The sequence below is a fragment of the Vicugna pacos genome, chromosome 23 (assembly GCF_048564905.1).
Source record: "Vicugna pacos chromosome 23, VicPac4, whole genome shotgun sequence".
Classification (NCBI taxonomy): Eukaryota; Metazoa; Chordata; class Mammalia; order Artiodactyla; family Camelidae; genus Vicugna; species Vicugna pacos.
Window position 1 is genome coordinate 36,932,374 of NC_133009.1, and position 25,641 is coordinate 36,958,014.

Genomic DNA, 25,641 nt, shown 5'->3' on the forward strand with positions numbered 1-25,641 from the left:
GGAAAATGTGATAAATATAGCAAAAAGAAATGTTACCGAAAATTTAAAAAGACAACAGAATTTCATAGATGTAGTGTTCAAAGGTTTCCAGTGCCAGGACTGGACCCTGTGTGGTTTCTGTATTAACCACAAGAAATTGGAAAGCTCTGTTCCACTAAGTCTACGTCTCTAACCCGAGAGCAATTTTTAAAAAATCAAGAGGAAGATAGCAGAGGCCTGCTTGCTGTAATCTCGCAAATTGCTCTGGTTTATGGCAAGACCTTAGTGTTTTCAACTAGTACATTTGATCAGTAATTACATGAAAAATGTGGTAATATATGTGTAAGAAATCTTACAGCATCTTGGTGATAAAATATTTAAAGAGAGTCATCTCACTTCAATGGTATTTTAAATTAGTTGAATCACTGCATTACATTTGAAGATGCAGAGATTAACCACGAGCCATGTTTAGTTTTCATCACTTTTATCTTTCCTTCGTCGTTTTCCAGAGTTATTATGTTCTGTGCCAAATGCTGTGGAAGAGGGGGCATGGGGGAGGGGGGTCGAAGTGCGCTCAGCCTTTGAACCTCATGGATTATCTTCCTGAACAGTTGGGCCGTGTCTTTACCAGAACCTCAACCACAGAGAACTGTCTGGTTCACGCAGGCGTTGACTGTTTCAGGAACCTGGGCACCAGTGAATGTCCCTTAAAACGATGCCTGTTTGTTGTTTAAGGAAGAAAGGAAAGGCTGGCTTTCCAATCAGAGGTAAATCAGGTTTGGCCAAGACTTTATTTTTCAAAGAAGCAGAAATGGGAGGATACAGCTCAGTGGTAGGGTGCATGCCTAGCAGGCACCAGGTCCTGGGTTCAGTCCCCAGTACCTCCACTAAAATGAATAGAACAAACCTACTTACGTCCCTCCCCCCACATAAAAAAAAGCAGAAATAAGGTAACTGGTAATAAAGTTCAAGTAGTTTCCAGTTTATGAACGAAAACTTTTCTCCCCACTAGAAACAACAAATAATCAATCTTGGGGGCTGGGGGCAAATTCGTCCCAGACTCTCGTGAGTCCCATGGCCCCCAGTCCTGCGTGTTCTGATCCCGGCCCAGCCTTGAGCCGCTCTGGTCCTGGAGGAAGATGCGGCTTCTGGGGACCGATCAGAGGCCAGGGTCTGTGCTGCGAGGGGGCTGCGTTCTCCCGGGGGAGATGAGGCGGCGCTTCCCAGGTGGGTGCGGGGAGACCGGGGGCGAGGCCCCGCGGCGCGGCTGGTGCCCGAGCAGCAAGGAGCAGGCCCGGGCGGCGCAGGAGGAGCCGGAAGGGCTCGGAGGTCAGTCTCGGGCCCAGGGTTAGGGGGCCGCGGGTGCGGGAAGCCGGAGAGCCTGGGCCTGGAAGGAGGCCGTGCAGACCTCGGCAGGGGCCTCCTGAGCGCTGACTGCGCAGGCGCCGGGGCAGGGCGGCCGGCCGCAGTCGGCGTGCGGCCCTCATTCTGCAGAATCCGGGAGGTAAAAGGGGTGAGCTGCCTGACCCAAGCTGGCTCGCCTTCCTGGGAGCGCCGCGGAAAGCGGCCTGCTCGCTGGCGGGGGTGGGGGGGTGGGGGGGTGGGGGGGGGGCACAGCTCGGGCGGAGCGCGGGCTTGGCGGACGGAGGTCCTGGGTCCCATCCCCAGCGCTGCCTCCACTAGAAAGAAAGTGGACTGGACCCCCTCGTGGGGACAGGAGCGAGATGGACAGGGTGCAGACCACGGGATGGGCCAGGGTCACGGGGAGATGAGCCTCGGGGTTCTGGGTCCTTGAACCCAGGTAGAAAATCCTCCAGGAGCAGCTGGTTGGTTGAATCCAATGCCAACAACCCTCTTCTTTCAAGCCGTCCTTCCCTGTAGCGGCTCCTGAGCCCTCATTTCACAAAAGCTAATGACGGGGCTAAAGTCGACGGCACAGCTGAAAAATTAGCTGATTCACTAATCAATGAATCAATTCATTCCTTCATTAAAGAAAAATTAAAAAATTTTTTAAAAACCCAAAAAAGTGCAGTTGGCCAAAATGTTTGCGGTCTGCTGCCTGCTTCTTTTCCTCTTCACATTGTATCCATGAGCAGACATCAGCTGGCCAAGCTGGTCGAAACAAAGGGAACAAACGTAAAAACGCCCCAATTCTCAGGGTCCTTCTCTGTGTGTGAGGTCACACTCCGGAGGCCCAGCCTCTGCTGGCTGTAATGTTTCCTTAAAATCCCATTCAATTCCCTCTTTCTTCTTCTTTTTTTCCCCTGTAATTTGCATCCATGGAGATCATTCCAAGTTGGCAAAATGGATGACCCAAGAGGGGCCCAAATGCAACTTTTGGGTTATGCGTTGGTTGTACTCCCACCTGTTAAAACGGACCCAGAGCGACTGATGCGATTTGCCGCCTGTCACCAGCCGGGGCAGAAGTGAAGCCCACAGAGGAAGCGGTGTATGGGGTCGTGGTCCCCAAGTAATTTCATTGTCGCCCGCATTCCAAAGCAAAGGCCAGTAGAATTCCCATAAACGCTGTCTCCTGAGAACACATGCAGAACTGGGAGGCAACCACTGGTCTGCTGCTGCTTCCTGAGCAGTGTCATTCTGTGCTCACGCCCATTCAGGAACATGACCGCGGCATTAGTGCTCAGCGCACAAGGAACCAGGAAGGGCCAGCTGAGAGGTTACCGTGGCTGGGGATTTTTTTGGGATCGAGGCTCCAGGCTGGACGCTGCCGGGCTCTTGTCGTGTCCCCAGTGGCAGCAGAAAGCAGAGGGACCTTGCATCCTGTTTCCTCTGATGGACGCCCTTGACGTGCAAGTCTCTCTCTTCTGTGGTCCAGCTGGTACTTCTGAAAGCACTTTTCATATTCAGCTGAGTTGAAAAGATTGTCTTTCCCCAGCCTAAAAAGCAGCTAGTACTTATAATGCCTAATCCTAACAACGTAGCGCTAGCATTAACAATGCCTGGGGTAAGTTTAGGCCAAGCCCACAGATATGGGCAGGAGTTTCTGTCCTGCTCTTCAGATGCTTCTGTGCCGTAGGGTTCACTGCTCTAGTCTTGGTCTCAGTTGGGGTCAGAAATTGTCCTGTATCTTCCCCTGCATCCGAGGTTTCTGACGCACAGCTTGGTACCCAGTAGGGACTTAGGAAATGTTGCTGATAAAATAGATGCATACATAGGCTGATTTGGTTTTAAATTCAAAGCAAAGCGTCTACCAGAGTGGTTTGTGATTTGTGAAAGGAGGTGATTGACCCCGTCGCTTTCAGCTCAGAGCCAGATCTGGATCTAACACCCCCAAATTCCAGTCCGTGTTTTCTCTGCTGCAGCACATTGTCCTCTTCAGGGACATGTGAACTCATCAATCCTTATTTTCAGATGCTCCCCACATCCTCAAACACCGTCTACGTAGAGTGATGTCGAGAATGGGGACAGTCATCTGAGGAATATGGACCAAAAAGGAAGCCAGCCTCTCGAGTGAAAGCAGGGAGCTGCTCCCCACGCGCTTGCAGTTCCCATCGAGCGCGGTGGACAGTTATAAAGCGGTTTGCCTCCCTTGGTTTCTGCTTACAAGCTGTGTGGCTTGGACGTCTGTGTGAACTCTGGCTTCAGGGCCTCAGTGAGCTTGTGGGGAGCATTTGCCCTGCAGCCTCGGAGCCTCTGCCTCTAGGAATCCTCCTTCTGGTTTGGGCTTGCCTCTCAGCCTCGTCCTTTTCTCTGGACCACACGTGTCACAATGGGAGAGCTGCGCTGTCACCTGCTTCATTACTTGTGTGTCTACTCGGTGTCTTTCTGAGCTCTGTGACATCCAAAGGGGAAGATTAACAAACGTACCTTGATGGTCATCTGCCGTCCCTTTGGTGGTCATTGGCATTAAAAACGCTGAAATAGAAAGAGAGGACCGCAGGTGTCTGGGAGGTTCCGGGGAGGGAGGTCCCTGGCGGGGAGGGGGCAGCTCAGCGTATTCTGTCCTCAGCTACAACCTTCTACTTTGCTGAAGCGTTCGCCCCAGCTCTTGCAATGTGATGACATCGTAAACCATAAATAAAACTGCGTCTCTTCTAGCTAGACAGTGTGGGTAAGGGCAGACTTTTGGGGAAGGAAATGTATTTCCCGTCATTGGTTTTCTTTTTTCTTTGGGGGGAGGGTAATTAGGGTTACTTATTTATGTATTTTTAACGGAGGTGCTGGGGACTGAACCCAGGACCTCGTGCGCACTCAGCACACACTCCACCACTGAGCTAGACCCTCCCCGCCAGTCACTGGTTTTCTAATAGCTTAGTTTTTGATAGGGAAGGTATTTTTTCTTAGTTGTATTTTGTTCAATAATTCTTCTCCTTGGGCCTTTAAATAAAGATCTGTCCTTGTCTCCCCTCCGCTGTGTACCCCGTTTCCCCTCCTAGCTTTCCGTATCAGAACCTGGCCAAGATGCATTGTCGGAGGTCCCCGCAGAGCAGGTGGCAAAGCACAGATTCAGTGGGGAAGTGGGCTTCATATGACCCAAGTCCGGTAGGGGCCTCTGTGCAGAGCTTAGAACTTCTGTCCCCTAAGGGAACGGTCTCATCACCGTCAGGACCAAATGATTTATGTACATATGTTTATTTCATTTGAAACACGGAGGCTCCATCATGGGCAAAGAATTGCAGGGCAACTGTTGCCCCCCCATCTCCCTCAGCCTGGGGCCACAGGGCGTGTGGGAATGGGAGACACCCTGTCATTGAGGGCAGTGCACAGGAGGCTCCTGTAAGGGAGGGCTCGGCTCGATGCTGGATGGAAAAGACCGCTGGGAAGCCACCAGCAAGGTTGGCTCGGGCTCTCCTGTAATAAGACTGCGCACCCCGGCCGCATCGACCCCACCTGCTTGGTGTCTGCGGCCCTGCGAAGGACAGCCTGATCATTCAGAGGAGGGTGTGACTGCAGCTCCACTTGCCAGCCCCTGTCCAGGTGTCAGCGCGATACTGCCGCCTGGGTCCCCATCTCCTGTGGGAGGAAGCAGTTTTGCAGGACCCCCTGATGACTGGCGAGGTGTCAGGAGGTCTGGCTGGGAAAGAAAAGTTGTTCTGGCCTTGGCTGTGCCCAGGACTCATGCACCCCACTAGGCAGCCCTGGGTGGGGTGTGTGTGAGCACAGTTGGTGGGTCCCGTGCCCCTCCTGTCAGCACTTGGGGAGTAAACTAGAAACAGCGGACAGACTCCTTTGGAGAAGGGCAGGCGAGGGGTTGCAGAAGGATACTTGTTTTGCCCACCCGTCTCCAGACTTGTTGGGTTTGAGGGGGTTTTTTGCCGTCAAATTAAGTGTCCCTACTGAGTTTGGAATGGGGGGGGCTATGAAAGCACAATTCTAGGCAAAGCAGTGGCGCAAGAGGAAACGTGAATTCCCTTTCGCTTTTTTGCAGCATTCAGTCCAATTAATGAGAGAGGTTTCCAAATCCAACAGAGAGATCTGATCACAGTGATGAGACTCTGTTTGCAGTGCTCAAAGCAATATGGACTGTTCACTGTATAAATCAGAGGACAGGCTTCTCTGTGGAGCACATCCACGCTGACCTAGAACTCGCAAGGAGTCCTGTTCCCTTTCCTTAGCTCCCAGCCTCCCTCCAGAAGTGCTGTGAAAGCTTCCAAAGGCTGGAAAACTAGTGAACATTTGTATCTGTGCATCACAATGTATGTCCATCTGCATATTAATTCACTTCTGAACCGAGCACAGCCACCTGCACGTCACAGAATTCTCCATGCAAAGTATCTGCGTGAAAGATGGTCTTGCAACAGCCAGTCTTCCCCATGAGGTGGCAGTTGGTGTGGTCACAATATTTGCTTTACTGTAGCTTTCCTCTAAACATCCTTCCCAGTGCACACCCTCACAGGTTCGCATGCGTGCGCACACACACACACACGCACACTGGCAGTGACTAACCTGCAAAGTCTAGCAATGAGTGCATCGCCCCCACATCTTTCCCCGAGAGCATCGGTTAAATTGTTCCTTGAGAAGTCGGATAAGCAAACCCGGGCCCCCCAGGTTCTCCTTACAATTAGCATTCAATCGGAGCTCTTTACCTTTTCATATACGATATTCTAATTTAGAAGAACGCTCACTAGACACTTGTCAAATAACCACACAGATCTTTGTGCTAATGCCTGGCTGATACACATGCCACGGAGGGTGATGCTGGCAAATAAGCATTTCCTAAAATTTATGTAATCATTAGAAATTCAGAGAGGATTGATTAGCATTCAAGAGATGCCGCTGTTCAATATTTACACCATAGAGATTTGGCAGAAGCAAACAACGGCACATAAAGTTGATGCTTGTCTTAATTAAATGCAGTATAATAGGTGTTGTGTGGAATTTTTTTTCCTTTCAGTAAGCAGAGCGGTTTAGCAAGGCCCAGATATAATTCATTTTGGAGTTCTAAGTTTGAAACGAATCGATACGTCTTTACAGCCGTGGAAGAAGTGATCATCGTTCGTTATCTGCCGGCACGAGAATATAATTGCCTGAACAGCATTTACTTAGGCGTAGTTCTGAACAGCTTGTGCCTAAAAATATTTATCCTTTTTCCATTGTTAATACTGATATTGTCGTTCTGCTAACTGCCGCTGTTTAGGGAGATGCTTTTCCAGGCTTGTACTGTTCAAAGAGAAAATGATTATTATATTAGTATTACTGTCGTCTATGGTGGATCTTTTTTTAAGGTACGGTTTTTTTCTCATTTTTTAAAATCATGGTGAAATATACATAACACGACATTTACCACTGTGCCGATTCTGAAGTGACAGGTTGGGTGGCGTTAAGTACATTCGCATCGTTTTGCAGCCGTCACCCCCGTCCGTCTCTGGAATGCCTTTCATCCCCCAGAATTGGAACTCTATACTTATTAACAATAACTCCCCGTTCCCCTAACGCCACCACATAGAACTTTTTTATTTAGAAAGTACTCTTACGTATAACGTAAAGTGATAAGTTAGTCATTTTATGGAACGAGAGTAGATTCAGAGACTCCGGCTGAGGGTCCCAAGGCCACACAGCTCAGTCTGAGCCTATGACCCACGCAGGTCTCCCAGTCGCAGCCTGTGGTCATCCATCTGCCCTCGCAGGGAAGGAAGTCTTGCGATTTGGGTCTGATGTAGGAAGGCAGGAAAGGGGAGGCATTTGTAACTAGCTTCCTACTGCGGACGTGGGAGAGACGCAGGCTGAAGTCCAGATTCTCAGGCAGCATAGATCCTCTCAGTTTCCCCATCAGTAAAACCGAAATAATAATGGTCTACCTGAGTGCTGTTGTGGGGGTTGAATGCAATCATTATTATGAAGAACGTGGCCCAAGGTCTGGCACACGGTACCAATAATTATTGTTCAAAACGTCTCTATTGACATCGGCAAAAGTCGTATAATGACGGCCCCTTACTGGAAAACGCCTCTTCCTGAATACTATCCCTGGTGTGCAGATTGTATGAGAAAGCTCTTCCTTGTGGCAGCAATAACTACTCTTAATTCAGTGCCGGGACATGGTTTGAAATCTTCGATCTACTGACCGAAGGCGCCATTACTACCTGTGATATTTTGAAATATGTCAGAGGCAGTGAAGTCAAGCCAAGGCCCTTTACTTCATCGGCCACCTCTTCAATCCCCAAATCAAGCCAAAATCAAACAATAAACAGTCAGTCTTCTTCCGAGGCAGGTAGTGACGTTCTGACAGAGCCGGGGTGGCCAGGGAGACACCGGCTCCCTGGAGAACGTTCACTCCCAGGAGCTCTTCAACTTTCAGCCCAAATGTTCTAGAATTATAAAAAGCTCTGTAGTTAACTTTACCTAAAAAGACTGTAAATTCTTTCAGACTTGTTAATACTTATTCGCTAACTCTCATGACTAATTAGAAATTATGACATCAAATAGAATGACAGCTTTCGCTTAGAGAAAGGCAGCTGTTTTGGGGGGAACAAAAATTCTGGGTAATGAATTCCTTCCAAGGGACCATCTTTGGAATTTGAGAACTAAAACCTTTTAGAGAGATCAACTTTGTTCTTTATTTAACAAAGTTTAAATAAAATAATAGGATGCTTTATTGATAATAATTGTTGATAGTGATTAGATAATAATATAAGCAGACTCCCCCGAGCACCACCGTCATATTTGTGGCTTCAAACTCCAGGGACTCAGTAGGGTGGGAAGATAGAGTGGAAAGTGAATCTGTGCATGTTTTAAAATATCTGGGGCCCCGAGTGTCGGCCCTCCCGCCGTAAGCAGGACGCGAGGGGCTTGAGGACGCGCTGACTGATGCTGGCAGCACCCCCGCTTCGTAACGACGTGCGAGCCTCCCGTGAGCTTCCGCTCCCTGGCTGTAAAACGCAGACACCGCGTCCGCCCCGCAGGGTGTCTGGGCGAGGTGCACCCTCAGGTCTCGGTTCAAGGTCACCTTCTCCGAGGCGTCTTCTTTCTGTAGCTTCACAGACAGACTCACACTTCTTCCTGTTGCTTCTTTCACAAAGCCTCCACTTACCGTATTGTTTTTGCCAGCCCTGCTTCCATTCCGCCGTCCAAGCACCTCCGCCATGCCTGGAATGCAGTTCCCGCTGGAAGCAGTGAGCGCGCTCGGTTACAACAGCGGCCGCCCGGTGTGCGGCTTCCGCGGGCGGGGGGCGCGCCCTGTGCGCCGTTCTGATCCGCTCAGCAAGCCTTGGAGGACAAACTAGCCGTTCCTGTTTCAGTACGGTTCCCTGAGATCAGAGATGTCGAAGCACCACCGGAGATGACCCAGCTGGAAAGGAGAACAGAGATGTGCACACGTCAGCCTCCAAAGTCCAGATTTTCTCCGTGACCCACTGCTGCTTTCTTGATGAAGGGATGAAGCGTGTAAACTGCAAAGCACTAGACGCTGCCTGTCACTTACGACGATGGTGACGGCCGTTCCAAGTGGGCCCGCGGGAATCCAGAGGGTATCTGATCTTTCTGCGTCTTATCTGGAGCAACAGGCGCTGAGTACCCACCCCACGCTCTCCGTGGCCAGCAGGCCCCTCGCCAGCCCTCCCCCTCCGCTCGGCGTGGTTCCCCAGGGCTGCCAGTTCCCAGCTGTGTTTAGGAAGGAGACGGCCAGTTTTCCCAAGGCAAAGTCAGAAGCCCTGCCGAAATTGCAGGACCCTTGGCATTCACGCTGCCTTGTTGACTCTATGCAGATTTTCTTTCCAACGTGAAGAAGCATCTGGTGTCCAAATTCCTATCTCCCAAATCTTCACTGTGAACAAAATCTTAGACTGCATCAGACATTCTTAGCCTGGGTTATTATCAGATTCCTCCTTCCCTCCTCTTACTGGCTTCAGACTCAGAAGACCGGGCTTCACAGAGGGGGAGAATAGGAGACAGAGATGGAAAATGAATGTGTGCCTGTTTTAACCAAAATTAAAGTTTTTATCATAGAAATCTTTAGTATGTTCCTGATACTCATAGTCAGGATAGAGTTTTAGTAATTATCTATTTCTTTAAAAAAAAAAAAAAGGTATTGTGATTGCTTGCCGCAGAAATTATAGGCCAAATTGGATAACCACATGTTCTGGCATCCGTCCAGAACAACTCCCATCAAAAAGGATCAGGTTCATGAATACTGTAACAGTATCATTTCTAATTATAACTTCAGGGAACTTCCTCTCTCCAAGAGGGGGCTGCAGAAACTTATTCTTATCTTACAAAAGAATGAGGCTTGTAGGATTAAAAAACATCTGAGTGCACCCTTTTTGCTCCATGTTGTTTTCCAGATTCCTATTTTGATTCCTGCAGCTCTGAGATCCTTAGTAAATCCAGAGCCTGAATCGTCATCTTCCCAGATCCAGAGAATTTCATCATTCAGTGCACACCACAGCTTACTGATTCATTCTCCGGGTGGTGGGCGTTTACTACAAACAACACAGGGAAGATTTTTCTCCCCATCTCCCTGTACGTACGTCGCTGGGAATCCTTTTCAGTCTGGAAACCACCAGATTGTTCTTCAGAGTGACCGTGCCACATGGGTCCCTAGCCATGGTGACAGAGCTCCTGTATCTCCACGTCGTCCACCCGCTTACTGAATTTCTATCCTCCTGCTTTAATTTACATCCTGACTGCATGTGAGGTTAGGAATCTTTCCTGAAGTACCTGTTCATGACTTTGCCCATTGGGATGTATGCCTTTCTGCACTGATTTGAAGGGTTCTCTTTAGATAGAAAGATAGATGGATGGATGGATAGATAATCTAAGAGAGAAGTTTTCCTTTTCCTTTTCCTTTATTTAATGTATATGTTCTTTCTCAGAAGTAGCCATATTTATTAGTACTTTCCTATGTGGATTTTGCTTTTCCCTTCCCTGCCTTTGAGGTAATAAAGTTAATTTACCTTTAGCTTTTTTCCAAATATATTAAGACCTTAATTTCCATACTTAGATCTTCAATATGCCCAGAATTTATTTTTGTTTATACTATAGGGTAGGGATCTAGTTTTTATTTTGTTTTGTCTTCTTTTCTTTTCTTTACAGGTAGCCTCTTGTCCAAACACTAATTACTGAATGGCTTGTCTCTCCCACTTTTTTTAACGCCACTTTTCTTGTGTACTCAAGATCTGCATGTGTGTGGAGCCCTTTCTGGACTTTCTACTTTGTTCTGATGGTTTGTTTGATTATCACGTGCTAATTTCACACATTTTAAGTATTATAATAAATCTTTGATTTATGGTTAAGTAGTCCCTCTACCTTTATTTCAAAATAGTGTTAATTGTCCTTACCCTTTTGCTTTTCCGTATAAACGTTAGGATTGGCTTGCTGTAATTCTACAAATAGTCTGGCTGGGATTTTGAGTAGAATTGCCTTGTATTTAGAGACTAATTTGGGGAGAATTACTTTCTTTACAGAACTGAGCCCTTCCCATCCACGCACATAGTTTACCTTTCCCTTACTAAGGTGTCCCTTGGTGCCCTCAACAATGCCTTGTCATTACAAGGTTATGCATATTACTGAGTCTTTTAAATATACTAGGGCCTCCTTTGTGATGTGCTATTTAGTTAGTTTTTGTGAGTGTAGCATGTGTACTGAAAATACAGTCTCACTCTGTTAGGTGCTAAGCTTTATTTGTTTACATTATTCTTGGTAATTTTTTGTATCTTCTTGATGAATTATTTCTTGTGTTACTCTAGTGTTCCTCTTTTTTTCTTTTTAATGCTTTTATCTTAAAACCAGCTTTGTCTGATATTGAGAGTCTTTCATTAGCTTTTAAAAATTACTGTTGAAATCTCTCCCCCATCTCTCTGTTGTCAATTGCTCAGTTGATTCAGTGGCGTTTCTGTGTTTGCAGGCATGCCTTGTAAGCAGCGTGTGGCTAGACTTTGTTAAGTTTTTATCCAGTCTGTAATCTCTTTGTAACTTTTAATGTTGAGAGTCTTTAGATTTACAGGAAGTTGCAAAAAAATCATCCAGGGAGGTCCCACGTACCCTAGACACACTTTCGCCAATGCCAGCATCTTGCAGAACTACAGTCACTGTAAAAACGAGGACGTGACATTGGTACAGACCACACGGAGCTTATTCAGTTATTCAGCTTGCTTATTTCACCAGTTCAGCACTCGTCTGTGTGTTTGCACTTGTGTGTGGTTCCTGTAATTTTGTCATGTGTGTGGACCGGTGTACCCACCAACACAGTCATGATGCAGAACCTTCCTGTCACGGCTTTTTGGTGCTGCCTTTGACACCCACGCCTCCCCTTTCCCTCCTTCTTAATGCCTGGCCATCGCTCATCTGTTCTCCGTAATTTTGATGTTTCAGGACTGTTACATAAGTATCATTATGCAGTTTGTAGCCATTTGGGACTGGCCCTTTTTCACCCAGTAATATTCCCTTGACATTCATTCATGTTGCTGCATTTTGTGGCCGCGTGGTAGCCCTTGGCATAGATGTGCTACAGTTCTTTTCACTGTTCATCTGTTGAAGGACATTTGGGTTGTTCCCAGTTTAAGGCTGTAAACAAACAAAGCTGCTATCAGCATCCTGCACAGGTTCTTGTGTGGACATAGGTTTTCTTTTCTCTGGAATAAATGCCCAAGGGTGCTTTTGCAGGCATAGGGCAAGTGCATGTTTATAATCTGTATTTTAAAAAGTGGGTTCAATCTGTTTACTGGTAAACCATCCTAGTCTTTGTATGCATGAAAACGTTTCCAGTTGTGCCTGACCTTGAAGAGTAGCTTAGCTGGATATAAAACAGTAGGTTGGCGAGATCCTGTAACACTGGAGGAGTCGATCAGGGTCTCCTGCCTTTTCTCACTGGTAACTTTCGTGGTTTTCTCCTTATTGCCAATCAGTATCTTACACTTTGACCACAGGGTGTCTAAGTACAGTTGGCCCTTGAGCAACACAGGTCTGAACTGCACGGGTCCACATACATGTGGATTTTTTTCAATAAACACATACAGTACTACACAACACACGGTTGGTTGACCCTGTGGTTGTGGAAAAAACATGGATGCGGAAGGCTGATGATGGGGCTTGAGCATCTGTGGATTTTAGTATCCATGGCAGGTCATGGAACCCATCCCCTTCGGACACTAAGGGGCAACTTGTACCAGAAGTGCACATCCAGTTAGAGGACACTGGAATGGAAGGAAATTACTCTTTCCTATGTCACTCTCTGTAAATCCCTGTTAACTCCTATTAGACGTTTTGGAGTTTCGCAGTCCATCTTTTCTCTTCTTTCTCATGCCTTTTCCCCTCCTCACCTCAGTGGGCTGCCTTTTGTGTTAATCGCACTTTCTAATTCTCTCTCCAGCCACATCTAGTCTAGCATGCATCCCGTCAGTTAAACCTGAGTCATTACATTTTTGTTTTGAAGATTTCTAAAAGGTTATATTCTATATATCTCTAGTAAGGTTTAATTTTTGCCAATTTTGTATTTTTTTTACCAAAAAGTACCCCTTTCTCTCTTGAACACTCTTTGTAAACTAATTTTAAAATGCTCATCGTCCCCAGAAACTGTCTCTTCTGGAGCGAGCTGGCGTCTTGATTGTGAGTGTCGGTGTCCTGGGCGATGTGGGTCTCTGTGGTTTTCCACACTGTGCTTTGTGGACTGGGGTCGAACGGGATCTCTGGTAGCGGCTGCACCTGCCTCTCTCTCTCTCTCTTGCTGTTGCTCTTGCCCGCTCTGTGCTCACTGATCTTTACTCAGCATCCCTGGGTTTGCTTCCGTCTGGAGCCGCAGGAGCCCGGCTTCGGAGGCAGGTCCTACGCTGCGCTCAGGCCTCTGCTGTGGTGACATCAGCGGAAGCTCAAGTCCGGGCATGGAGGCAGCAGGCGCCCTGCCTGCCCCAGTCCAGGCACACGCTTCCCTGCCGCGCGGGCGTAGAGGGAGTTTCTCTTCTTGGTCTCTCTCTCCGGCCTCCTTTTACAGAAGGGGCGGCAGTGCGGTGGCACCCCGCCCTGGCCCTGCGCCTGCTCCACGTCCCGACCTCAGGCAAGGCCTGACTCTGGCTCCTGACTCATCAGCCCGTCACCCTCCAGCTGCTGGGCTCCGGCTGCTGTGACCGTTTCGGCCCCGGCCACTGCTCTGCAGATCTGCCCTGTTTCTGACAGAGATGTTGGTATTGTGGGTATGGGGGCTTGCTGAAGGCACCTTAGGATATATTTAAGATCTGATTTTCTACTGATAAGAAGATCTTCATGGCTTTTAAATGTTAAATAAAATCAAATCTTAACTATTGATTAAATACCCATCGCGTGCAGACTGCTGGGGCAGCGCACGGCCATGCCCGGCCCGTCCATCTCTGAGAATCACGGCTCCCAGACCACCCGGACGGCCCCAGACCTCCTCAGTGCCTCCAAAGCTCCACGCAGGAGCTGTGTATCTACCTGCAGTAAGACTGCAGAGGCTGAATGACACGAAGTCCCTCATTTTTACTTACCTGTAGAAGTCAGGGTACCACTGATCACCTCCCGCTGAGCGGGGGTCCAGCTGGTGGTTTCATAAGTTTTTCACTAGTTGTACAAAATAGGAGTTTGCTTAATTATTAGCTAATAATCATGTTAGTTAAAAAAAACTTTCAAAAATAGGGAGATAGAACAGTACAGTAGAGTGGGGGAAAGTAGGGACTGAGACAGAAGGGGAAAAGATTGGAATCAAAAATGAGATTCACGGACTGTGCACAGTTGGAGTGAAAAATAATTTTTAAAACAACCTTCTTCATAAACTTAAAATGTATTAAAATTGCCACTTCTGTATCAGCAGTTTTCTCTTTAACACATTTCATTTGCCAATAAATAGTCCATAAAAGTGGAATAAAACCTGATCTCCAGGCACAAGGACAAGTGAAGGGGGCCCTGTGGCTGTTCTCTGTCCTCTTCATCTCTGTGTCCTGCTGTTGGTCAAACCTGGGACCCGGGGCGCCTGTAGACAGAATCGACACATGTTTGCACGTCTTAGTGCTGGAAATCCACACCCCACGTTCATTCAGGAGAGTGACCGTGGCCGTGAGACTGGGTGGCGGCAACTGGTGTGTGGCCAGGGCTGCTTCCCGCCCTGCGTGGCCCCGAGGACCCTGTCTCACCGCCACAGTGGGGCTGGGCACTCCTTTCCTGGCTCTGAGGTCAGAGCCTCCTTGATTCTGACCATGACCCACCGGGTCAGTCTGTCAGCCACCGAGTCCCTAGTGCCTGTCGGCGACCCACAGCTGTGACCCGCACCCACTCATCCCCCCGACACACCGCAGGTGCAGTAGGGGGATAAGATTAGGGAGGAGGGACCCTTCTCACAGGCGGGGATTCTGGCACCTGTGGGAGTAGCCCCTGGGGCCGTTTGTCACAAGGATGTGGAAGGAGCTGAGAAAGCCCCGTGTGTGTGCATCACAGTGCAGGGAGCACACGCAGTCACGAGCGCCCCTCGGTTGGGAGCCCGTCCCGCGGTTGGGAGCCCGTCCCGCGTCGCTGTGCACCCCGACCGTGTGCAGCGCAAGGCCACCTGCGGGACTTAGCTTCTCTTTCCAGCTGCGGGACTCGCCATGTGAATGTTGCTTCTGCCAGGACCCCTGCAGTCATCTGTTCATACCGGGGTCTGTCCCACTGGTCTGAAGCCCACAACCCCAGTCTTGGCAGTGAGCAGGTGTCGAGGGAGCCTGGAATGGCGATGGATGGATGGACAAAACATTCAGTGATTCAACGCCGTGTCGAGCAATCTGAAGAACTCTTTCACACGCTTTCTTTTTCTACCCCAATTCATTCTATCCTCAGAATGACACACAGAAGGGAACCAAAATCAAATGAAAACCTAAGAACTTAACCTCTGTTTCGTCATCCTCGGTAGGCACTTAGTGGAGGCAACAGGAAATTGTGCTATTCATACAAAGAGTTAATAGATGAACCAGTTGACCCATTGCTGGGCTGCTTTTACGGCGTCCATCTGGTGTAAAGGCAAAAACAGCCCTGGACACAGTGAGGATCATTTATATTTAATGCCTCTGTGTTTATAGCAGTGAGACCCTGCATGATTATCAGCACCACTTACAAATATGGCTTCTTGCTAAATAATTAATACGTTGGATGGAGGAGAGCTTCAAACAATACTCAGAGCTCCAGTAATTAATGGACTGATTACAAGATGCTTGTAAAATGGCTTAAACGTTAAGAGGACAGCAGAGATGTAATTGTTTTAGAGGTGATTCTGTGTATATAAATGTGGGAAAGTGGTCAACAAAAATGGTGGAGGTTGGGAGAGAGAGAAAGGAGAAGAAAGAAAGGAAAAGAGGTCACAAGGTGGCACAGTAACTTAGAGGACGTGGCTATTGATGTGAGCTTTTTTAAGGCTCTATGGAGGCAGAAGCAGGCATCATGGGGGCCCCGTTTTTCAAGCATGACTCGAATGCTGTAAGAGCATTATCCACGAGTCTCAGGGCTCCATGTGCCTCCTTAGACGGCAGGAACCGCTGGTGCACGTCCTTCCAGCCTAGCTACCTTTTCTGACCCGGGAACAAAAATGCTCTTTGCTACCAGTGTCCCAAGTCCCATGCCTTTTGGAGTTAGGAATTAATGGTACCTCGTGATTTTCCCTCTATTGTTTGCTGTCCTCAGAAGTGATCTACGCTCTGAGCTTTCTTAGAGTCTCTGGTGTTTCGGCTCCAGAGAGAGGAGGGGAGAAAGGAAGGAGGTCCTTCTGGCTGCGCACCACCCAGCTGAAGTGACCCCGCTCTGCAGGAAGGGGGGCCTCTTGAGAAGGTGAAACATCGTCTGGTGTCCCCTAGCGCCTTCCCAGGCAGCCGGTCTGTTAGGACGTATCGGGCAATGACAGGAGGGTCTTTTTAAGGAAGGCCTTGGGTTCCAAGTTAGCAGGAACCATCCATCAGTTCCTAAGATTGTGCCATGATTTACTGTCAGAGCATCACGCGGTCTCTGATTTTCTGCCTCCCGTGAAACATTGTGCTTTCCTTTTCTATTGATGTATCAACTATAATAGTTACAAGCAGCTGCAGAAAAATCAATAGGGAGCTTTCAACACCGTGTACATCAAGTCAGGAGCCGGGCGCAGCGGCAGCGCACCTGGGCAGACCCTGCCCCCTCGACGGGAGCTGCGCCCGCGTGGTCGGTTGCCGCCAGACTGAACGGAAGACGGTGGATTCGGCACATCAGCTAGAGGGAGTTTTAGAAGTCCTGCTGTATTTGAAACAGAAGAACTGAGAGCCCGGGAAGGGCACTCAAAAGGCACAGAGAATGTGATCACCTTCCAGAAAAGCAGCCTTGCCCAGACAGGCGAGCATCTGGGCAAGAAGACGCACACCCCACGTGTGTTGTTTCGCAACTGTCTCCTTTGGTCCTCTGGACCACAGGAGGCTCTCCAGGCTACTCCTCCCCGACCAGCCCCTCAGCAGGAAGTGACCACTGCCGGGCTGAAAGCTGCCGTAGCCACGGGCCGGCCCGGCCCCACAGTGAGGACCCTGCAGACCGGGGCCGTGTAAAGCGGTATCGTCGGAGCCGTCACCAGCTGCAGCAGGAAGCCCAGACAGGCGGTGGACGAAGCTGAGTTTCTCTTCGAGAGCACAGGTTGGAAAAAAATAAAGACTTGGGATTTTAAAGCAACAAGTACCCTTATTTGCTTCTATTCTGTGCCTGTAAATCCAGAACAAAACATGGGAACTGCCCGTCTGGGGGACGGGAAGACCTCAGAACCCCTCCAGCATTTCGGCATCACCTTGAACAACGTAAAGAGGAGGTTTCCAAAGCAGATCCTCCCAAGTCCGGTTCTGAACCGCGTGGAGTCAAGTCCTACTGGATTTCCAACCTCAAAATGCACGAACAGTGAAATGCACACAGACAGACACCCCTCACTGTCTGATGGCCATGAGCTCATTTTCCACTCCATGCTCCAGCTCCAGCCCTGGTCAGAAAAATGATCTTTAGACGTAACGTGTTTATCAAGAAGGCAGGAACTTGTGCCTGGATGATTTCTGCGTCTGTGTGAGAGCCTTGCAGAACAACAAACAGTTTTTGGAAACGCCACTCGACGTTAGAGAAGCAACAAGCCGGTGGAAACCTGGGGCAGGACAGCAGCCTCCCCAGACCGGCACTTGAGGCTGCGGACGCGTCTGAGTTAGAGGGTTGACCTCTTTGGGTTGTTGGGGGGGTGGGGAGGGAGGGAGGAAAGGTTCAATGATGGACTTCTCAAATGTTCCATTTTCTTTCCTATTTTCCCCACCTTCTGGGATTTTGTTTCTCCCTCCCTTGTTTATATGCTACCAGAGATTGTGTGAGAATTTTAGTTTCCCTCTGACATTCTGACGACAAAGTGAAGCGTCACAGCTGTGGGCACCGCATCAGGTTTGATGTTCCAAACGGTTTGCCCCACGAGGCCGTGACCTCAGGGCGGGAGAGCCTGACCCTGGCTAGTCAGGTAGCCGTGACAGCCACAAGGTTAGCCTTTTTTTGTTTTGTTTTTAAATTTTTATTTATTTTATTTACTTTATAGAGGTACTAGGAGTTGCACCTGGGATCTCGGGCATGCTAAACACATGCTCTGTCACTGGGCTGTACCCCCACCCCAGGGTTAGTCTTTTTACTCGCAAATGCCAACAGTTAAACATGGACACATAATTCACTTAATGCTGACCTCTCGTAATGCTCTCGGGCTCATTGAGTCTTCTGCTGTTTTCCTGGTGGATGTTTTGCGTGACACTCGCATGCAGCACACGTATATACGTGTGTGTGTGTGTGTGTGTGTGTGTGAACCTGCTCGGGAGGCAGTCATCCCGGCCGCAGTTGGAGGCCTGAGTCCAACAGAATACTGTTCGGAGGGTTTTCCACCCGGAATCATTGCAGAAACTCTGTGAGCTAAGCTGTTGCTTCCCTCAATGTCACGCCCATGCTCTGTTTAATAATTCTGTCGTCAGGCAGCCAGAGTGCTCTTTCCACATCCTCTGTCTTGAAAAGTTAAAAAGAAATCCGTCCGTGGCACACTGAAGCTAATACCAAACACACCGGGACTGCCCCCGAGCCGCCCGGGAGAACGTCCCTGGTACCAAGGAGCATCCCGTGCAGCACTGGCGGCCGGAGCCCGCACACAGAGGGCGTGGGGTCCGGCAGGACACCCTGGAGCAGGATAAATCAGCGCGGGTCATGTCGACTCTCTTGCTCACATCTCCAGGCTCCTGGCATCAGCCTGAGCAGGCGGAAGCACTTTCAGAAGTTTAAAAAGACGCTTCATTTTACTGACCCATCAGTTCTGCACTTGCCAGTCTCTCGGGGGAGCCTCTTATGGACTGGGCTGCGGAATATGATGTTGCAAGTCTGGGACCAAGATTCACCAGTGCTGCAAGAGGGTGGAGGGGCTTCCCCCCGCTCCCATCAAAGACTTCATCTCCCAGGAACAAAGTGCAGGACGTAACTAGAGGCACAGAATCCCGTGGACCTGGACTCTAACCCAGTTCCCAGCTCTGCCACCAACCAGCACCAGAGTGGGGCGATAATCATGCTGATCCACTGGTTTGCCTGAGGCCTTGAGTGAGACGGGGCTGAGGCGGACGGACACCTAACGGCGCTCCTTGCAGATACTGCTAGCTAATAGGTCATCCCAGTAACTGTAGAAGCACCGTGCCCCACGAGCTGAGAGCACGCGGGCAGCTGTGAGAAGATAGTATGTGTTTTTCCGAACATCAAACTGCTTTCCTTCCCACCATGACTTCTGCTCTAATCAGAAAAGTACGAGCTGTTCCTGATGAGACAATCAGGTGGTGAGGGCTTTGCTTGCTCTGAAATCGCGTTAGTGAAGATAAACAGTTGCTCTGTTCACCTCATGCAATCTAAGATTTATGCCTTTTTTAAAGAAACATTTCTAGACACGTTTGTCATATTCACAGAGTTTGAAGCTCAGAAGATAAAGTCTTCATTTATTTCACTGTTATAGGATAGACTGGGAGACAGACAAGCGTCTCAGGAATCTTTTTTTTTTTTTTGAGAATGTGTTTAATGCTTTGAAGAAGTGTTTCTTTGAAATGTGGGAAATGGAAGCTTCCTTGTTTCTTCACAAAGAGTCGCCCCGTCGCAGCTCCTGGAGGAACCGCATGGGTTCCTGAGTCTTCGCTGCCCGTGGTCGCGGCCGGATCAACTCCCAGTGTGCTTCTTGTGGTCTGATTTCACTGTGCTGGAATTTAAAAATTATCCTCGATTTTCTCAGTTAGTAAGGCTGAAGGACAACACTGAGTCAGGAGATTATCCAAAAATCAAGCCTTAGCAGTTAAGTCCCCTCCTTCACAGGCTGAGCGCCCTTGTTCGTTCCGTCGGCAGCTCGGAGCCGCTGAGTGGTCCGGGGCTGCCCTTGAGCTCGATGTGGGCACAGTCACGAGCCACCCCGAGGCGCGTGAGAAAAGCTTTGGTGTTTTGTCTTAAGCCCTGGGTACTGAAGGTTGGAAATACACACAAGACAGGGCAGTCCCTACCGAGGGCTTGTGACCGCGGGAACGTGCACGGGGTCAGAGCATCAGGACCCCGTCCCTGACTCCCATGAGGTCTGCTCTCTGCATGAGCTGGCCGGCTCCTCGGGCTCAGGGAGAGCCTTCTCTGCGCCTTCCCTGAGAAGCACACTGGGTGGACTGGAGGCGGAGAAGCTTGCCCGGGCAGCAGAGTCCGCCCTGTGGATGCAATGGCTGAAGGTGCCTCACAGCCCCGCATTGTCCTGCCTCGCAGTACTTACTGGTAAAATACATTTAGAAGATGAGGAAGCTAAGCAGTGTCCAAGGTCAGCTGGCCAGTGCAGGGTTCACAGATTTAAAACCATCTCTTAGTCGGGGGGGTGTAGCTCAGTGGAAGAGCGCGTGCTCAGCAGGCACGGGGTCCTGGGTTCAGTCCCCAGCCCCTCCTCCACTAAACAAACAAACCAACCGACCAACCTAGCTCTCCTCCCCCCACAAAAATTAAAAAATCAAAAAACCTCTTTTCAATTGTCCCAGCTGTAGAAATGCCAGGATAAGAAATTCCCCTAAATAATCAGGCGTGACAGCTGGTGACAGTAGAACCCCAGGTGTGTCGGCATCTCCCGACTCCCGCCTTCCAGATGCCAGGAGTGGCAGGATGTGAGGACCGCCCACTCGGCACTCCCTTCCTGTGCGGGCTTAGAATTGAGCACGATATTTTACGAAGCAAATATGATCAAACGTAGGACATTGTAATATCAGGATGAACACTGTTTTAGCAAAATCCACAATCACAGTAAAGAGAGGGAGGGGTAGACAGCTTCCTTTGCAAAATGTTTCAAGCTCTTAAAAGTTCTCAGACTAATCTTTCCTGTTACTTTCTCTGCCACATGAGTAAGCAAACACAGAGTGATTTGTGATGGATTTTCCTGTCTTCCACGTACAAGAACATGTCCCTAAGCAGATGGATGAATTATTAATTTATGTCCAAAAAATTGATAGTGTTTGGCTTTAATGACCTTGTTAGGTGATCAGGTTCCCTCTCCCTTGGTTCTCACCCCAAAGCCCTCTCTTTTCTCTTTACAGTCAAAGGCTTCATAGTAAGTATTGTGCAGCTGCTTGAGTTTTCCCCCCATTCAACCTCTGGTCTTACTGAGCAGAATTTTAATAAGCTGAGGAAAATGAGGTAATAAGTAACAAGCATATCTAGCTCTTAAAGAGTAGTTTTAACTACAAACTAGAACAATCTTGGATATTTAGAACAGAGCGTACAAATGCCGGTTCTCACGTGGGCATGAAGTTGCAAGCGCTTTGCGGACTGCAGTGTTACTTTTCAGTACAAGTGGAAGCAGAACGTGCAAAGTCCCACAGACCTGCCGAACTCAGAGCAATTCGACTTGGCAACAGAAAGCTGAATCCCCATGTAATTAAAGAAGTGCAGTTTTTAGTGCTCTCAACCCAATGCCTTCTCTGAAGCAATAGTGTTGGCACAGGGGGGTGCAGTTAAAAGGCGATTGGGAGCATCAGATGCAGCGTTCAAGAATTCCTGCTCTGAAGGGTTTTCCTCCCGATCCTGTCGTCCATGCAATGTCTCTTTCTCAGACGGCCAGAACCACACCTGACAGCAGTGTTGAGGGAAGTGAGAAAAAATAGATGGAAAGAATTGGATATGAGTTCAAGGAACTAAACAAATACTTTATTCTCAGAAATTGTAAAACACAATAAGCCTACATTTCATAGAATACCTTAAAAAAAGGCCTTTAACGTTTAAAAAAGGGATTTTTAAAATAGATGGCACATTAATAGTACTTTTAATTCCTTGAATGTCTGATTCTGCTGCTGGTTTCAGATAGAATGTATTTCTGATGAGCTGGAGATTCAGCATATGACACAGAAAGGCATTCTTTAAACTTCCTGTCACAAACAAAACCCAGACGCAGTGTCCGAATTCGCACAGTTCGAGTTGCTGAGTCTTAATTAGTGAGCAACGACCGACCGCGGGGGTTTTCCCGTGGTCTCTCTTTCTTGCTTTTTAGGAGGCAAAATTCCCAACCTTGTTACACATCCTTGTATTGACTTAACTGTAATGTGCTTCATTCTCTTAAAATAATCAATATTTTCGATTATTTCTTAAATATCTCTTATTTCTTAAATATCTAAAATATTATCTCTTAAAATAATCAATATTTCGATTAAGAATAATCGTCATTCTTTCAAATGACGAGTCTGTTATAGTCACGTCTTGGGTTCGAGCTTCTGCTGAAATGAGTAGGGTGAGTACTGGGACCCCGGGCGGCAGCGGTTCCCCAGGAGTGTGGTCCACTCACACCTAATCGCAGCCGCCACGGGACGTACGGAAGCTAAGTCACGGCGGGGATGTCCCCGGGGGCCACATCCGGGTCTGCAGCACACCTGCGTCTTCCTGGCCCCAGACCGACCTACCGTCTCGTGACCTTGGTGCCGGAGGACTCAGTGCAGCAAGATTCCCGGGGGCTCCCGCCCGTCAGCCCTGGGCTCTCAGGTCTGAGCCAGGCAAGTTACACAGAAGAAGCCGGTTGTTTGAGGGAGCTTGTCGAATGCCTTGTTTCAACAATTCCACTTGGAAGAGATTTTACAGAGTGTCCTACTGCTCTTCAGTTTGAAGCAAGCTTCTTTCCCCTATGGCGCCCTCCGGCCGGCTCATCCCCGGCCCTTTCCCGTCCCTCGCTGCCTCCCAGACCTGGAGGACGGAACACGGGCTGGAACCAGCCTTGTTTGGGGACTAAAGCCACCCCCAGCCCCGCAAGTGGACTAACACGCGCCTTCTAAAGAACAGGATTTCTTTCACGCGCTGAATTATGAAGGAGTATTGATTGTGCGGGTAGAAATAACTAGGCGACCACACCCTCGGTCTCCCAGGCCGCCGCCGTGCTGCGGGGAGGCGCTTCCAGCCAGCTGTGCGCTGCCAACACACCGCCTTGTTTGCTGCACGTGCATTTGTCTCAAATGTTACTGTTTCCTCTCCCCTCTTAGAAAGGGTCTTTCGAGGAGCCAGTAAGAAGGTCGCAGAGCACAACCAGGGCCGAGGAAGTCGGACTGATCTGGGCTCTTTGCTGCTCTCCCACAAAATAATATTTTAATTGGCTAAGCTGATATTTGATCCACAGTCATAAAAGTTTGAAATCAAATAATTAAATGCAAATACGGTCTTCATCCCAAAGATGCTAAGAATGCCTTGAAGCGAGTATTTTTAACAAGAACGGTTGGACAGCACGCTCTTGTAAATTTCATCAGACCTGAGGCAGTGTTCCTCGTTCGATTAGCTGGAAAGCTGAATTTATCCCGAGGCAAACCAGACGTCTAGCCCCGGCTAAATTCAACAACTGGAGCTTAAATTTGGCTTAATATATCCCCACTTGGATCTGCCTGTTTAATTCTCTTTCATATGATAACGTTGGTTTATTCATGCTCTTGACTTAACACCTGAATAAACTGAACCCCGTATCTTATTCTAAGAGAATAGGACAACTTTGCAAAAACCGCAGAAGTTCCTGAATGGAAATCAGATGCCAGGTTAGGGTTCAAAACTGTTTTAGGATGTGACTACCAGAATGGAATGAGGCGCTTTTCTGCGGAAGACGGCGTTTTATGAGTGTGGACGATTCACGTTCTGCGGGAACAGATGGCCTTTGTACCCGGATAAGGACTCGGGTTCCCAGGGCCGGCCGGCCAGGGCAGCTGCGATGCTGAGTCTCGTGTGCGCTTGAAATGTCACCTAGCTTACTTGACATTGTATGTGTCTGCCCTGAGTAATAAGTCTCTTTGACACACAGCTTTATCTGAAATTTAGGGGGAAATCAGGAAGTTGCCTCGGCCCGTGTGTGCCCCTTTAAATTCTGTTTCCTGGCTCAAAATACTCGGTTGATTCCCAGCCAAAGACCTTTTCCTTTTGCCTCTCGTTCTCCATGCATTTGTACGTGGTTTTCAGTATCATCTGCTATGTGGACGTTGCTACAACATATGACCTGTTTCAATTCTTGATCTTAAACTCCTTTAGCTCATAGCCTGCCTTCCTCAGTTTAATCCCTAAGAATTCTGTAGAACAAATTGCAAACGTATATACAGAACTAAATGTTCTTCCGTCTCCTGTTCGTTGAACGCGGTTTCTCCAATTTTGAGTCAAAACATACTTTTTCTGGAGATAAATGATAAGAAATGTTCTAAGGTTAGATCTGAAGTTGGTCATGAGTTTAAGGAAGTGAGGAAGTCTGAAACTGGTTAGGGTCTGGTCGCTGGGACAGTTGGCTCGTGGAAGGTGTTCAGCATATGCTTAGGGAATAATTTGCACATGGCTTGTATTGCGGGAGGTTAATTCATATCAGCAGGTTTAACAGTGTGTGTGCTGGGTGCCTTGCCGTCCAAGAGAACGCCGTCCAGCGGGGCAAGCAGGGCACAGTGACTGCGGGATCAGGAAGATGTGATTGGACACGTTTGCAAGATCTTCCAGACACAAGGGGAGGACTGATGTGTGAATTGACGTGAAAATATATTCTTTCTTTCAGCAAGTGCCAAGTGGGTCTCCTTGTGCCTAGGCCTGGGGAGGGTGACCACTGACCAGGTAGAGACATGTCTTCCTCCAAATCGACAGGTAACCATGGGACACCCAACGCCCCCTGTGATGGGCACCCAGACTGTGCTGTCCAAGCCACAGAGATGGGTTTGGGGAGGCTTCTGGGGGATACTGGGGTAATGACTGGTATCGGAGAGCCAGGGAAGGGCAGGCTCAGAGGACTGGAGGGGCCAAGCTCCGGGCTGCACACTTGAGTTTGAGATGCCTCCGGCCATTCGGGTAGAGACGTCCGGCAGCAGCTGTGCCTACAGAAGGTGGTAAAGCCGCACCCTGCGGCCTGGGGCCTCAAGGCACCGGGGAGGGCGGGGAGTGTCCAAAGCGCGCGCTCTGCACCTAGAAAACGCCGACCGTTGAGAAGAGCAGGCGGGCTTGGCCCAGCCGTCAAAGCTCCGGCCAGGAGTCCTTTTTGAATCTGTTTCCCTAGAAAAGCACAACATGTAATGGAGTTCAAACTCAATGGCGTTTGAAACAGTTTGTAATTTAGGCCAAAAACCCATCCTGGAGAATCCAAGTCGAACCCAGACAGTGGAGTGAGAACACAGGTGCCAGGCTCACGGGGAGGACGCAGAGCGAGGCCGGGACCCGCTGTGTGCTGACCCGAGTCCAGTGCCTTCCTTTCAAAACTTGGGTTCACAATCCCAGAGTCGTGGGCTGTCGGGGCCGGGGGTGGCCAGAGATCTTCAAGTCCAAGCCTTGAAGACGAAGAAACTTGAAGCCCCCAATAGTGACACCCTCGTGATCACAGTTAGAGGAGGAACCGCAACGAGAAATCACAATATTTGATCGGCGAGGAATGTTCTTTTCCCCTGGGGGTGGGGGTGGGGCACTGCCTCTTGAGAGTGTCCTGACAGGGACGTGAAACTGAGGAAAGGGCAGGTGACGTTCTCTGCGAGGATGTCTCCCGAGCCTGGCCTTTGCGGCCACCACACGAGGCGCCGCGTTCACAGCGTTTTGTGCCAAGTCCTTGTCTGGTTGGGGAAATTGGGCTTGAAAATGAGTAAAACAGGGTGGAAAGGTTTTCACTGAAACTTAAAACTTCGGGTTTGTTTCCTTGACTGTTCTTTGTGACTGAGAATGGGTAAGCGTGCAAGGGTGCACGCTGCCTCCCGGCAACTGGAAGACATCAGAGGCTGTTTTGTCCGTGAGATCTCACGGCCAGGAAAGTGACCAGGTCGC

The 25,641-nt window shown here is 49.0% G+C and overlaps 1 protein-coding gene across 3 annotated transcripts in view; it reads left to right on the forward strand.

Annotated features, from left to right (window-relative positions):
* Positions 1-25,641, forward strand: part of NR5A2 (nuclear receptor subfamily 5 group A member 2) — a 111,544-nt gene that overhangs the window by 75,937 nt on the left and 9,966 nt on the right. The window contains exon 7 of one of the 3 annotated variants that reach the window (XM_072948791.1): positions 9,717-9,792. The exons of the other annotated variants lie outside the window; for them this stretch is intronic. Within the exon in view, the coding sequence (XP_072804892.1) occupies positions 9,717-9,769 (53 nt within the window). The 3' untranslated portion in view covers positions 9,770-9,792. Of the gene's footprint in view, positions 1-9,716; positions 9,793-25,641 lie in introns of those variants that run through there. 3 annotated transcript variants of the gene reach the window in all.